This window comes from Taurulus bubalis, assembly GCF_910589615.1.
Source record: "Taurulus bubalis genome assembly, chromosome: 9".
NCBI lineage: Eukaryota > Metazoa > Chordata > Actinopteri > Perciformes > Cottidae > Taurulus > Taurulus bubalis.
The window spans coordinates 21,883,088-21,898,718 of NC_136597.1; the positions used below are offsets into that span (position 1 = coordinate 21,883,088).

General features: G+C 42.9%; 2 protein-coding genes across 2 annotated transcripts; both read left to right on the plus strand.

The window, feature by feature from the left end:
- Window positions 1–787: 787 nt before the first annotated feature.
- ppp1r3ab (protein phosphatase 1, regulatory subunit 3Ab) lies at window positions 788–6,267 on the plus strand (the record flags this gene model as incomplete). Its single annotated transcript, XM_079223384.1, has 5 exons — window positions 788–1,572; window positions 1,877–1,944; window positions 2,709–2,768; window positions 2,998–3,075; window positions 4,096–6,267. 5 exons carry the CDS (start codon window positions 788–790, stop codon window positions 5,832–5,834), a joined length of 2,730 nt encoding a protein of 909 aa, XP_079079510.1. The 3' UTR covers window positions 5,835–6,267.
- A 2,210-nt stretch (window positions 6,268–8,477) lies between these two features.
- On the plus strand, window positions 8,478–12,876 carry samtor (S-adenosylmethionine sensor upstream of mTORC1; the record flags this gene model as incomplete). The annotated part of the gene is made up of 5 exons (XM_079223074.1): window positions 8,478–8,637; window positions 11,078–11,219; window positions 11,360–11,488; window positions 11,819–11,933; window positions 12,244–12,876. 5 exons carry the CDS (start codon window positions 8,478–8,480, stop codon window positions 12,874–12,876), a joined length of 1,179 nt encoding a protein of 392 aa, XP_079079200.1.
- Between the last annotated feature and the right edge of the window lie 2,755 nt (window positions 12,877–15,631).

Sequence of the window (15,631 nt, forward strand, 5' to 3'; positions counted from 1 at the left end):
CTGTTCATAACCAATTCAGGAGGGGTTCACCACTCTTGCATTGATACACAACACTCTTTACTCACTGTGAAAATATGTATGGTATTTGCTCCGTAAGATTAAAGACTAACCGCTTTAGTCATGGCTGCAGCTGGACATGCCACTTTGTCACAGCTGTGAGATAAACGCAGGAAATAGCACAAACACAAGATCAATCTTGATGCGTTATAAGCAGATAAAAGAACGAGCTCATGTGGAATGGTTGTTTCTTTCACACTATCCAGCTTTCACAGTTATTGCACCATCGGAGAGTCAGGGATTGGTCAGGGGAAATTATTTAGGAGGCCTAAACAGAATGTGGAGGCTTTTGGTTCTGTTTCAGCCCTCATGTGGCCCATTGTGGGCCAAAAGCAACAAAACACAAATAGCTGCCGTGGTAAATCTCATGCTTTTTATGCAAATAGCATTACGACTCTCCAGGGAGACATTACAGTTACATAAGAACAATGTTCACAAAACATTTTGGTGTTGGAGTTGCTTTGCTGTAAGATAGTTAGATGATTAACAATCTATATTGGAGATTATATCACACAAATTCTGTGTGATTATATCACACAAACTCTCTCTATTCCTGAGTTTAGACGACTACTGTACATAGTTTAAGTTCCCTCTGGCCTATTTATAGTGTTGGCCCTTGCAACAATGTCATCTGTAACTGGACTCCATCTGTTAAGTCATGTTGAATGTCAGTTGCCAGAAGCAGACGCTCTGCAGTTCACTTCCCGCTGACTCTCCTACAGAGAGCCCTATGGAGTCTGTGGGACAACCAGGGCCTTCCGGGGTCTGCAACCTCTTAGGAGTGCCGGGCCTCGACCCCCTGGAAGTGGACGACGATGAGTGGGAGGTGGTGAGCGGCATCAGGCCCAAATCTTCTCCTCGCCCTCGGAGAAGGAGCTCTAGCAGCGACGAGGACTCGGGGCCTGAGCCACCCCTGTCTTGCTCTAGGAGAGTGTCCTTTGCAGACGCCAAGGGCCTCAGTTTGGTGCGCGTGAAGGAGTTTGACACTTGGGATGTACCCAAACAGCCAGAAAGTGACTCTTCTGAGGGCGCCGGTATAGATGCAGAGTTATACTTCCTATCTCCTCTCACTTTCTCCCTTCCGTTGTCGACCGAGGAGCTGTTCGGCAGAGTCCGAGAGCAGAAAATGGAACTGGAGACCATCGAGTTACTTCCGGGGACCACGATACTGAGAGGAGTGATCCGTGTCCTCAACATCTCCTTCAATAAAGCGGTATTCGTCCGAACCACTTTGGACTCCTGGTCGAGCCACTTTGACCTCCTGGCAGAGTACATGCCCGGTTCCAGTGACCGACTGACGGACCGTTTCTCGTTTAAGCTCACCCTAGTGCCCCCGTTCGGAGAGACGGGAGCCAGAGTGGACTTTTGTCTGAGATATGAGACTCCAGTGGGCACATTCTGGAACAACAATAGCGACAGGAACTACGTGCTGTTCTGTCACCAGAGAGTGAAAGAGAGGAAAGAAATGTCACAGCAGGAAAGAGCGAACAAAAAAAGCTGCCTAAAGACTGTCAGGTGAGGATGTAACGTGTTTAATTGATAAGGATTTCTTAAAGATCAATACCAATGAAGTGTAGACTACGTGAGGTCTGTATTTTCTTTAAGTTTTAACTGGTGCAAACATCCTTTATGTTATTGCTGAATGATGGATTGACAACATGTGGTGAGGTGCAGTGGATGTGCAACCAATCCAGGCTGTTTGTGGAAGGAAAATAGCCAAAAGTTTTATTGCATAAACTAATTGAATATGATTGATTACAGTATTTCAGAAGTGTGATCACATAAAAGTCTGAATAGTCTCAATGTCATTGATTCACAGTCAGAGCTTCTCCATCGTGGACAACATTTCTGCTATGGAAGCTTCATCTGAGGAAAACATTTCAACAGGTGATTATTTATTCTGCGGATTGTAATATCAAATAATTGTGGAATGTAGAAAGACATGGCTGTAATACTGCAGCTTCAGTATGAATTGAAATGTCTCTTTTCTCCAGATGTTTCAAAGCATGGAGAGACAGCTGACACTGTGAAATCCAAGCAAATCTCTGATGGCCAGTCAGGAACTTCAGAGGAGGATCGACAGAAATTACTGGCGAGTAAAAAGAAAAATCACAAATACTTCACATTTCTGTTTCTTTCTGCGGGCCTCAGTCAAGTTTACTAATACACTTTTTAATCTTGCATTAGCTTCAGTTAAGTAAATGTGTGCTTGCAACTCAAGTGTATTTGCAGGTTAAGATAGCATACAACTAGACTGACAAGTTACTTGAGATCTAACTGTTCTGAAATCCTAAATCATTCTCATCAAACATTATAGGTTATTTTTTTGTTGATGATACAATCTCTTATTTTCCAACTTGATTTGACAGGTTTTCTGTATTATTGCCTATGAAAGCAAGCTTTGAGACACCACGATATGTCTACGACGTACAAGAGTAATGGGAAACCTTAAATGACCTCGAGTGCACTTTCTGAGAGAATATCACATGCCCAGGGCTTGAGTGACACTGTGCAGCTAAAGAACACTCAGTGCGTGCTGTTTGCACAACTTGATATACAACTTGAAGTCAGTCACCCCACTCTCTTTTCTTAAAACAGCAACTGTTGTGTAAGCAAACTAAAATTAATCTATCCCTGTTGTTGATGGACAGACCGAGAACAGGCGGAACAGCAGCCGAAGAAGTTGCAGAAAGGCCGCACGAATGGCTCGGGTGAGGGACTACTTTTCTCAGAGAAACGGAGAAGCGGATGACACTGAAAGAGATGAATCCCCTCCAGAGGCAAACCAGGCCGCTCCAGAAGAAACCCCGGAGCAAAGGCACCCAGATGTGCGATCATGTCCTGAGGGGAGCAGTAAATCAGAAGGTTCTCATTTTGTTTCCGAAACTCTGGAAACATGCAGCGAACCTCTCGCGGATGTTCCACGTGATACATCACCAGCTCACGACCACGCGTCTGACCGCGAGACGGATCAATGCGAGAGCGTCAATTTGGCTGACGCCGCCACATTACCAGGAGGTGAGAGAGCCACAATTATCCCAGACAACCCATCAGATGATGAGCCTGCTTCTGCAGAATGTCCAAATATCAACAAGTCTGTCTCAAACGCTGAGGAAGGCAGTCAGAAGCAAGGCCCGACTTGTGAATGTATTAACAACATTGCAGCTCAACCAGCTGACAGTGATGTTTCAGAAGGGAGCAGTGAAAGCCCTGATAGCCAGACCAATAGCTTCTCATTTGGAACTGTGGTGGCGCCGTTGTATCATCAGGCGTTTGGCAGAGTAGGAAATGAAAGTGATTGGAGAAATCCAGTCCAGGCTCCGCTGCATGCTGGAGACTTAAGTTACCGCCACACTGAAAGAAGACAGACCCGCTGCTCTGTTACATCAGATGCTCGAGGTAACAATGGCGATGCTCAGGGACACGTGCTTCAGAGTCAGGAATCAAACCAAGAATACTTAGTTACAAATAGTCCTCCGATGGAAAGTTTGAGCGTGACAGTAAACGACATCCATGCAGAAACTCAGCGGGATCCAGATGATGTCATACGTTCAGACCAGAGACGAACAAATACATCTGAGGTTCCTAAAACTATTCCTGGAGACACGGTAGCGCAGCCACATGCTGCAAACATTTTAAACACAGATTTGTTGAAACCACAAAAACCCGCTGAGAGTTTACATCTCCAGGGAGAAGCACAGGAAGACAATCTGACCTTTGACCCCAAACTGCCAGAGCCTACATGCACGCAAGCTAAAACTAATCAAGATGAAACACTTGCAGACAGTGAAACACAAGAAGTCATGTCCTCATTTATGTCACTTCAACCTTCTGAGAGCGTATCAGAGCGCGTTGGTGACGAGACGGGCCAACATGGCAGCGGCAGGGGAGCAGACGACTGCGAGCTTGTCCACGAATCAAACAAAGAGGATGACGTTTCCGAAGCAGAAACTACATCAACAACCACTGTCGTTTCAGAGGAGGATAACGCAGTTGAAGCTTTACACCATTTGAATCCTAAACACGTGAATAATTCAGCGACGGAAGAAACTGAGATGAGCTACGTTTCTTCTTTTGACATTGTGGAGGAAAAGGATGTCACAACGCCTCAGATACCTCTTGAGACTAATAATGTGGAGGAAGGAAATAAAGTGGCGAACAACTCGCCGAAAGAAGAAACAAAACACTCGGCTGAAAAAGAGATAATTGGTGAGGTAAATAATCACGTGCGTGGTGACATGTTCGTGGAGCTCGAAGACGAGGACGCGAAAAACATGGAGCTTCGTGAAATGGAAGCCGCCGTCGGCAAACAGGAGGATTCTTGTTTTGCAGACACTCCTGAGATGAACTGGGAAATGATGGTTGAAGAAGAGGAGGAAATCATATTACCAGATGAAGAGGAAAGTGAGGCAACACGTTCACAAACAGTGGGGAAAGACCCAGGACAGCTGGAGGACGCAGGGACGTTAGAAAACAAAGATGCAACAGAGGCGGAAGAAGAGGACAAAATGGTTTGGGAGATTAAAGCTGCAAGAGAGAAGAAGAACGAGGCTGAGGATGCAGATGTTTCAGAGGGCAAGCAGAAGATTGGAGAGGAAATTGGCGAGATTATGGCAGGAAAAGACAGGGAGGAAGTTGCGAAAGAATTACAATATCAAGCCATAAATGAAGCTGGAGAAGATCTAGCTGAGGAGATTGAAGAAGAGGAGACTGAGCTGGAGGAAGAAAATCACTTTGCAGAGATACATGAGGTCGATATTGAACAGACAAATGTCCAAAGTGAAGAGGATATGGAGGAGGGGGAAGAAATGGAAATAGACCTGAGCGATGACGATGAAGCAGGTGTGGAGAGAGAGGATCGGGAGGTAGACGTAGAAGAGGAGAATCCATATTACAAGGAGGAATGTTTTGTTGGTGAAACGGGAGAGTCAGAGATCATAGACGCAGAGTCAGAGATCGTAGACGCAGAGTCAGAGATCATAGACGCAGAGTCAGAGAGCATGACGAGAGAGGACGGGCAAGATGAAGCGGGGTGCTTTGAAGTAAGGTTAGACGTTACACAGAACAAGGTCGGGGACGGTTTACCTGCTCCGGTGAACAATGTGCAGGACAAGAGAGTAATTGACAGAGAAAATGGACGCATCCCAACTGAAATGCATCTTCACGAAGAGGCAGATTGTCAAAGCGAGGAGAATGTTCCACGTGACCTCACAAAAGCTGCGGGAGATGAGACATATTTGACATATGAACCTGAAAACGATCAGTCGAGCCAGGACAGCGCTTCGGCAGAGTCGGACTCAGACGACGAGGTGGAGCTGTACATGCACTGCCTCAGGGCCGTGCACGCCGGGGAGCAGGCCCAGACGGACAGGAACAAGGACAGCAAAGTAAGGCCCTTTGTGGCCAGAGGCAAAGTGCTGCCCACACCAATGCCATCCATCAGTGAGTCTCAGGATGAAGAACAACACCCCGGCCGCCTCTTTGACACTCATGAGGACACGGAGACAGCAGACGTCCAACTCACAGCTGCAGCTCTGCCCGCGTCAAATGGACCGGAGAGCATCGATAGAAACATTTCATGGTGGAAAGAGACTTTTTCCTGCAGCAATATCGCAAAAACATTGTTATATGCCACCTTGATGGTGGTATTTTTAGTTGTGGCCTACCGTTATGATTTTCTTGCCTGTTTTGGGCTCTACTTGATATCATTGGTTTGGCTCTACTGTCAAGGAGAGAGACAGCCAAAGCAACAACAACAAAAACACAGAATAGGATGAATTAAACCATAAACTGTACTATCATACCATCATCATTAGTTCCCTTTATCTTAAGGTATTTGAACAAGACCTATTAGTAATGGTCTAAATAGAAGAAGAAAAAACATGCAAAAGTGAATGACAATGGGCATTCATTTAAAGTAAATATGACACATATCAGAATAAATGCTGTACATTCCCTGTACATGGGAGGATGCTAACTCTTTCTTGTCAAAAGTATGAACCAATTGTCTTTATTCTTTCTGTACATAAGACTCAGACAACAGGCTGCGGACCATTGCTCACACTGATCAGTTCTGCAGAACCTAAATGCACTCGAGGTGCAAATGAAACCAATCAGTGTGCCGTGTGTTTGGATGCCACTTATAGAGCACTGTGTTTTTGTAAGGTAGTTTTCATGGAATTAATAAATTGTACTAAACAAATAATTAAATGTGGACAATGGCTTTTATTCGTGTTCACAATACTGATAGTAGCCAGCTCAGAGTGCATAACCCCATCTTAGTTTATCGTGCTGACAGCGAGCTTTTCCTCTTTACTGCCAGAATATTTAAATAAAATATTACATGATGATGCTCTCTCTCTATATATATATATACATACTAACATTACGATTTTTGGATATGCTGTAATTACATCCCACCCATGACAGTGCAGTGAGCAGGCGTATCTGCCGCTAAAAATAAACACACTGTTACCGTCATGTGCTGTGTGTGACTTTTGGATTAGAGGAGTAGTTATGTAAAGACAGTATGGATACAGCTTTAGATACAACTCAATGGTTTTTCTTCACACCAAATTCAACATTCGACAAAAGCAACATGAAAACTGTAAAATTATTAAAGATTTTTTCACAATATATTTCATTGGTGCAACAACCCTCTCAATCCTGTAAACTGTAGACTTAATTGTACAGTCATGTTAACATTGTCAGCTTACTACAAATGGAAAGGACATGTATAGTGGAGATTTGTCTTTGTAAATGTGAGGATAACACTGACACCAGTGGGTGGCACTATATACACAGTACAAATCAAATTGGATAAACAAAAATTAAATACAATATTTTAGCAACATACAAATTTCCCCCATATGAGCTGTAAAATGTTTTCCCCATATTTAACGTAATTGTGTAGTTAATGGACTTCAAGTGAATAGACTGATTCTATGGAATAATGCATCATCATCTGTGGGATAATACAATAGTACAGGACAAACTCATGCATTTTCCAGCACAATCTGACTATACTAGCGCTCTCGTTCAGGCATTTCTTTTCTTAGCCTATTGTTTTAAATGATGGCATACTCCTCTTCAAAAGGTGAGAGACGGGAGGGAGGCTCACGATTCATTTTGAGATGTATAACACTTCATCATCGACAGTGCACCTAAATCATCTGCACTACCATCACACTAAATGAAACATCATTTATGTGGGCTTTCCAAGGCCTCTCCTCACACTATCCCTGTGAACAGGACATACCATCATGTTCATGTCCAGTCCAAATCTATTGTGCATGCTTCATCCTATTTCTGGGCCAAATCAGATTAGCTCACCAGCTGGGGCCCTTATCTGTGTCCAATTATTGTATGTTGTACTTAACATTTGTATGAGCATGTTCTTGGACAAGTTTATTTTGCAAGTAAACAACCTAAATGATAACGTATATATAGTTATTAGTGCAATTGTGCTGAGGTATGAATAGCATGGCCTTCAAAACCAGTTAAATACATTCAACAGTACGAAATAAATACACTTTATTTACATTTAAAAGTTACAACAGTAGAACATAATGGCAGAGACGTAGGTAGCATTTAAGTACACAGGACAAAATATATTTCCAAAGATTCAAAGGTTTTATTTGTCTCATACACAAACAATATGTGTACCGTGAAGCAGGGTTGCATAATCAGCATCAGAATCAGAACCATGTATTGACAAGTAAGCTTACACATACAAGGAATGTGTCCAGGCAGAAGGTGCAAAACATTTAACAAAAAAAATATTTAACAATAAACATGAAACAGCGTGCAATAAAAAGGGAGCATGGATATTTACAAATGGCTTAACGCTGTGCCAAAAGGCTAGTGTGCAATGATTAATAATATTTAGAATCCGAGTAAAAAATATTAAAAGTAAACTAAGGAATATAAAGCATACACATTCAAATATAAATGCATGTGATATGTGTAATTAGCTCAGATGTATAAATGGACACAGCAAGTAAAATGTAAGTAATGTTAGAGCAAAAATAAACAAAGAAATACATTAACACAGATAAGATGCATCTGTTAAAACGTGGAATAAGCTGTTTTTATATGTATTTATGAAAACATATTTAACAGAAACACTATTTTTTTATGTCACAACATGAGGTGTCGGAGTTACTTCATTAGTTTCAGAATTTACAAGCTGTACTTGAACGCTCCATGGGACGCACGCAGTCACAGGTACGCTTCCGGGGCTGTGATTGGTCGACAGACTGACAGTTGCGAAGCACGTCTGTCAAAGTCAACCAATCAGCGCGCGTTTTGTTGGCCCGTGCACCGGTTCGCCGGTCGGCTTTTTCACAGGTTTCGCAGCTGGGAAAAAGGGGAAGCAACTGGCCGAAGGAAGGGGCAGGCAGCATCGGCGGCGCGGTGCTATGGACCTCAGGGACAATGTCGAGACAGGGGAGACGGAGAACCACACGGAGCCCTTCTACGTGCCGATTCCCGACGAAGTGCCGTACAAGAGGGAGCAGGAGAAACTGTCGGGGGTCGTCAAAAACGTCCACAGAAAACTGCGCAGGAAATACAGAGAGGGTAAGCAGCCTCTGTGGGCCCCTCCGTCTCTCTCTCTCTGGCCCAGCAGCCGAGTGGCTAACACTCAACGTTAGCGGTTGGTTACTGAACTAAATCCCTTTCCGTGAACAGTAATGCGCATAAAGACAACTTATTGCGCTCGGTAACGGCACTCCTCGGAGCTACCGGCCTCGTTTTGAGTCTCTTTCGCTGCTATGGAGGCAGCAGACCCACAGGCAGCGAGAGTTGCATTCAGCAAGCGAGGCCTTTAAAGCTACTTTACAATAACATTTGGGCTACATACACAGGAAATATAGTTTATTAACTTAAGTCACCAGTGTGAACATGCATTCATCTCTCTTTTAAAACCTGTTTAATTTGGTTTAATAGGTTACCAGTGAGAGATACTATCTGCTGGCAATAAATTACTTATTTATGCCTCTTTATTGCCACTAAAAGATAACTGTGACCTGAACAAATATTTGTGCAACTTTTACATCCGTATTATCTTTATTTCTAAATATTGGTGTTGTTCTGAACTAGTAAAGGTTGAAGGTAAATCAATCCCTCATTGCTTGGGAAATCATAGTGTCCCCCATGTACATAGACAGACTTGTTTGCTCTTTATTTAAACTTTTTTAGAGACATATTCCCCTGTTATTTCTCATAAATAAAGTAAAGATCCAAACTGACAAGATGCCACCTCAGGATAGATTTACTTCTGCTTTTGTCAATAGGGGAAGTACAAAAAAAAAGTGTTACTTAGTGGGAGAAGATGATAATGTTTCTGTAAAACTGTGATTTCTCAGACTAAATGTTCCTCTGGGGGACGTGGCTCCTGATCACCTCATCTGTCTTCACTCAGAGTGAGCCCACAAATATTTGCAAATACAAATTTGCAAGTCTGTATCAAACCTTCCGGATACAAGATGCAAAACAAAATGCCGCTTCATTCTTTCATTCCCTCGTGTGCTTGTGTTCCAGGCAGTGAAATTTAAAAGAATTTATGGATCCTATTGAAGCTGTAAAGATGGTATCAGGTTAGGAGTCTCACAATAGTCTGTGTGTGTGTGACTATCTTTTTTCCTAGAGTCAATCTGGACATGGGACGAGTGGATTATTCCACTCGTCCCATGCAATGCTGAAGTGACCTGGATTTATAAAAAAAACACACAAATACATACACTTCCTACAAAGCCTAACCACACTGAGGCTTCGTGCTGTTGTTGACTCGTGTTCTCTTTCTGAGGAAATGCATAGTCCTACTGGAGACCGTGTGGGAGGGGAACACTAAAAAACAAGTTCAAAGCGGCGTGTGCAAAATCGTTAACTTGAGAATAGCATTAGCTTAGAATAATTGTAGCAGAACAACAGCCAACAGTTTATACTGTACAGGCTTTATGATTTATTTGACTTTGCAAATTCAAAAGCCACACATATAATGAATTCGGTTGTCTCCTGCTTGAGTGCCGGTTTTGTTTTATTTGACTGCCTCTGAATCATAAATATGCATCTGATCATATCGCTATTATCAAATCGTAAAGCAAGCAGCAAAAAGAGAAGACAACTTTTACTCTTATGAAACGAGTCATCATGTTTCAGTAATATTTGTGGCGTCAGTCTTGTGCTAGAACAAACGTTGCCACATTCTCTACTATCAGTTATGTAAAGCAATGCATAGAGAGGTCAGGTTTTGCTGTTATTTGTTTTGCCTCTATCCTACTTTTACTCTCAGAAATGCCACACGACCATGATGTGTTTTTTTTTTTTTTTAAATGACGCTCGATCAAGTTCTATTTTGAACAAATCAAAACATACTGAGTAAATGAGAATAGTCGTTTGTTTTGGAGACCGGGACCGCACACGGAAGTCGTGCTGCTAGCAGACCTCATGAGTTGTTAATAAGTAAAGCATGATCTGGTCGGCTTGGCATAGAATCACAGTGGTCATGCTTCTCGAGCGCTGCTGTTTACCACCACTCCTCTTGTTGTCCTTTCATCGGCGTCAGAGTTTTTTTCTTGTGGTCATGGGATTTCTCCCTTATCAGCGTGTTTGCCGATGCTCCAAGCTGTAAACTGTGAAGATACGCTGAAGGGATTTTGCGCAGACTTTATTATTACTGTGAAATGGCTATTTGAGGAGGATTTCTAGAGGAACAGTTCCACTTCTGTGGCTCGAGCTTTTCTTCCAAAGGAGGACTGTCATTTTTTGGTGCTAAAGGGGGATGACCAAAGTTGGCAAGTAGGTTGTGAATGTGTGTGGTAACTTACTGTGGATGGACGTGTCGGACTAAAAGGAGATTAAAAACAGGACTTTAACACGATAACACCAGTAGCTTAAGATCACTTTTAAAGTCTCAATTGACTCTTCCAGGTTGTGAGGTCTGAGGTTTGCCTTTTGTGTTGTCTTTTTATTTGTCAGCTCTGTCCTGATGTATTTTTTTAATTTATTTTTTCCTCAGTGGGCGACTTCGACAAGATCTGGCGCGAGCACTGTAAAGATGAGCAGACGCTGAGCGAGTACGCCCTCGCCATGAAGAATCTTGCCGACAACCACTGGACCAAAAACTGCGAGGGAGAGGGACGCATCGAATGGTGTCGCAGGTACGGCTTGACTGCAAATTTTGGACCTCGTGACAATGAAGTGTGACTCATCCAAACATGCAGGATGTGCTTTTTACGACATGTCGCTTGTCACTTTGGCAGTGAAGTTTGAGTAGTGTTTTTGATTCTACTTTTCACAGCGTCTGTCAAGAATATTTCTTGGATGGCGGGATAAAAAGAATGGTAGAAAAAGATGAGAAAAGTGCCATGCTTACCATGGGTCTGACTGCAGATTCTGTAAGTGCCCAACCGTACAGCACCATCCCCAGGTAAACGCAGCGCAAGAGCAACTAAACTCACTTCCACTACATAGGATGGCAGTGACTGGCCTGAATGTTACTTTAAAGATTAAAAAAAACTGTTTATTATAAAATGGGTGTTTTGTTTTTCCTCTTGTTTCTTTATAGAAAGCATTTTCAGTTATATTAGCTAAGTATGTGTGTACCTTGCTCTTTATCAAAAGAATTTCTCGTTGCTTGCTGTGAAAGGAAAAAAAAAGAGATGATGATTTTAACGATGTGGGTGTTGCAGGACAAAGAGACACTATTAAATGCAGAAGTCACGTTGTGTTTTTGACATTTTCCACGTTTGTGTTGTAGTTCCATTTCTCAGCTGGGGAAAATGCGCCTTCTTGACGTGGGAAGCTGCTTCAACCCTTTCTTAAAGTTTGATGAATTCCTGACAGTTGGTATTGACATAGTGCCTGCAGTTGAGGTACGGGTGCTTATTTTGCTGCTTTTTTATTATTATTTTTGCTATAAATCCTTGTTGACACATAAAATACACAGGGTTCCTGTCTGGTGATTCAGTGCTGGCATTAACCGAGCAATAGCAAGACCGGCAATGACTCATGCAGGGGTATCACTGTTGTGGTTAGACAGTATGTGGGAACAGATTCTGCAAAAAGCGGAACAAAAAGCGCCTTGCATTCTGCAGCTGCATGTAGAAAAACTGCACGACGGTGACGGAGAGAGCAAAAGATCATTTGAAAGTGCTGACATCTTGTTTGTTTTCTCTCCTTCAGAGCGTGTACAAGTGTGACTTCCTCAATCTTCAGCTCCAGCAGCCTCTCCAGCTGGCGAGCGACGCGGTGCAGGCCTTCCTCCGCCAGCTCCACAACCCCATCGATACGCTGCCCGCCCAGCTTTTCCACGTGGTGGTCTTCTCCCTGCTTCTGTCCTACTTCCCCTCACCGTACCAGCGCTGGATCTGCTGCAAGAAGGCCCACGAGCTGCTGGAGCTGCACGGCCTGCTGCTCATCATCACGCCCGACTCCTCCCACCAAAACCGCCACGCCCTCATGATGCGCAGTTGGCGCGTGGCGGTGGAGTCCCTGGGCTTCAAGCGGTACAAATACGTCAAGTATTCCCACATGCATCTCATCGCCTTCCGTAAGGCGTCTCTGGCCACCACCAGCGACCTGGTGTCCCGCAACTACCCAGAGATGCTCTACATCCCTCAGGACTTCCACTCCAACGAGGAGGAGGAGTGCGCCGACGTGCCCGTGCAGGTGCGCTCCGAGTTTGAGGATGACCAGATGGCTTGGGGCTTCACGGAGCTACCTGACACGCCCTATGATTCCGATTCTGGGGAGAGCCAGAGCAGCTCGGTGCCTGGCTTCCATGAGCTTGAAGACCCCATTCTGCTTCAGAGCTAGGCTCAACCAGCTACAACCCTCCCCACCTCCCCACTCTCCTTCTCTCTACGTAACTGTCACCTCCCCTTCAACTGCTGCGCTGCCAAATTTTAAACCTGCTGCATTCTTCTCCCACTTGTCCTCCCTTTCCTCAAAACAATGCAGTTTGCACAGTGCGAAAGCGAGAAGTTTACAGATTATTTTCTCATATCCACACTCATCTGAGAGTACACACACATACACGCACACATATCTGAATACACACACACACACACACACACACACACACTAACTAAGATGGATATATTTTGATAAATATCTAGGTTTTTTAAAGAGTTGGAAAGTGAATGACCCCAAGATATCTAAGCTCCTTGATTTCCATGCAATCTTCCAATCAGCTTTCAATAACAAAAGTCAGCTTGTCTGCATTCTGTACTCTGTCTCTATTTGAATAAGCTAGTGTGGCAGGCTGCTTAGTACAAAAGACAAATGCAGCAACACCAGCAGTCTGACGGGAGTTTTATTGCACTGGAAAGACTGAGATGGAACGACTGGACTGGTACGCTTGCTTCTGTTAGTCATGCAGCTAAACTTTCAGAAAATTCTTGATGTGTGTTTAGTTTTCCAAGACAAAAAAAAAAAAAAGTTCCTTGTTTTGAAATATATATATTCTCAACAACAGTCAAAACATTGGTGTTGTCCAGTGTAAAGTGTGGCAATGACATTTGAACTTGCCATCTTCTGAATAATTTGTGTATCTTTTACAAGAAAGTGGTATTTGTAGCATTTTTAAACATTTTCAGAACCATAAGGTAGGAGTATTACTAGGTTTACTAATGTGAAACTGTAACTTGTGTTTACTCATTGTGTAACAAGGTACGAGTGTTTCAAAATAGGTATTAGACTTTCTTTCTTTTTTTTCGCCTCTCGTTGTCCTCACAAATATTACGACTTAATTATCTCCTATTAGCTTTGCAATACATGTCTTGTTCTTTAGCAGATACGTAGTACAACACTGCAAGTCAGTGGCCCATATCAAAATGGACTTTAAAGCACCAGTATCCCTTGACACAATTTTGTAACTTTAATGTGAACTTACAGTAAGTACTCTGCCTCCAAAAAAAGATCCAGAGCTTGTCGCAGACAATTCACCTTGACAGAAGAGATTTGCACTAATTTACCGTTTTTTTTTTTTTTTTTTGGGCTAAGAAACCTCTTGAGACAGGTGAGAAACTGTAGATTTTAGCAATAGCAAGCGAGAACGCATCTGAAGACGCCGTGTCTGACGACGGGAGGTTTTAGCTGAAGACACTACCAGATATGTGCGGTCCAGCCTCTCCCCGAGCGGGCTGAATGTGTGGCTGTGGTTGGATTTGTCCGTGTGAATGAGAAGAATGAATCTGCGTTGTGTTATCGTCAGTGGCACTTTATCATTGATCCCGAAGGGGTGTCACAAAATGTAATTATTTTCCTATTATGACCGTTTTACAACCAATATGATGGGCCCGCGAGATAACAGTCGGTCTAAGGTGCCTTCTTTGTTCACACAATCCTGTATGTTGAAAGCGGATTTCCATGGCCCTGGAGAAAGTGGAACTCGTACCTTTTTTAAACGGAAAGATATCAAGCTTCTCTGGCCAAATCAAGTATCTACTAACTGTCCGGTTCTCCTCCGTCATATTAATGGCTACCAATAAACATTTCCAGTGTTGATGTAATGCAGTGTTTTCCCATTCCCATCTCGTTTTCCAGGTAATACACATCTTTCTGCTTATATCTGCTCTGCGTTAACATAAAACACACACGCACAAAAAAACAACTTTCGCAGTACCACACAAATTCCGAGTTTGTGATGAATCGGTGCTTTTTGTCTTCCAATGTTTCTTTCTTTGCATGAGTTGTTTCATCTTCATTATCAACATTTTCAACAATGCAGAACAATGTGTGCTTATAGTATGGTTGTATTTCTCTTTTATAAATGAATGTAAATGTATGGTGCCTGTGTTGCTTTTTTTTGGGTGTATTATACTTTATTATTATACACTATACACTTAAAATACTGCTATGTGCACTGCTTATTGAGATATGGAGAGGTAGTTGTGATTCAGAAGATTGAGAGGGACATTTATTGACAGGTCTTTTTAATACATATGCAATATTTGTCAACATCGGTAGCAGTTGAAAACATGAATAATGTAGGAACCTATATGGGGCCAGGATTACTGTGTTATACAGTATAGAAATACTGAACACTGGATAGTATACTTAGACATTAAGGCCATTTTGACACTGAGGCAATGGTGTCTTTTTTCAGGGGTTAAAAGTTTACACTTTAAACTTACACTCGCATTTTACTTCAGTTTAACAAAGTAAATGACTATTGATCACATGCAAAAAAAAAACGGTTGAAAGCTCCGGTAAAAAGTAAGTAAATATTGAGTTTACTTTACCGGTTAAGTGCGTTCTTCGTTTACATCCAAAAACCGAAGTATTACCGTCGTGTACAATTGGTAAACCTGTTTTGACCCTCGCGGCTTGCCGTAGTGTTCGAAGCCAGCCAGCGTCATGGCGCCTGTCAACGTCAAACTTCAGACGCAACAAACTTTTTAAGCGGAAAAGTACTTCACCTTACTGACTGCTGCTTTCAGGGCGCTTCGTTTTAGCGCCATTCAAACAACCTGCATCGGGCATCAGATGACAGGAACACAAACTACGTGAATCATCAACATGTAAATATGTCGGCGTGCTAACTTTGAAAAAGTAGTTAAGCTAGCCC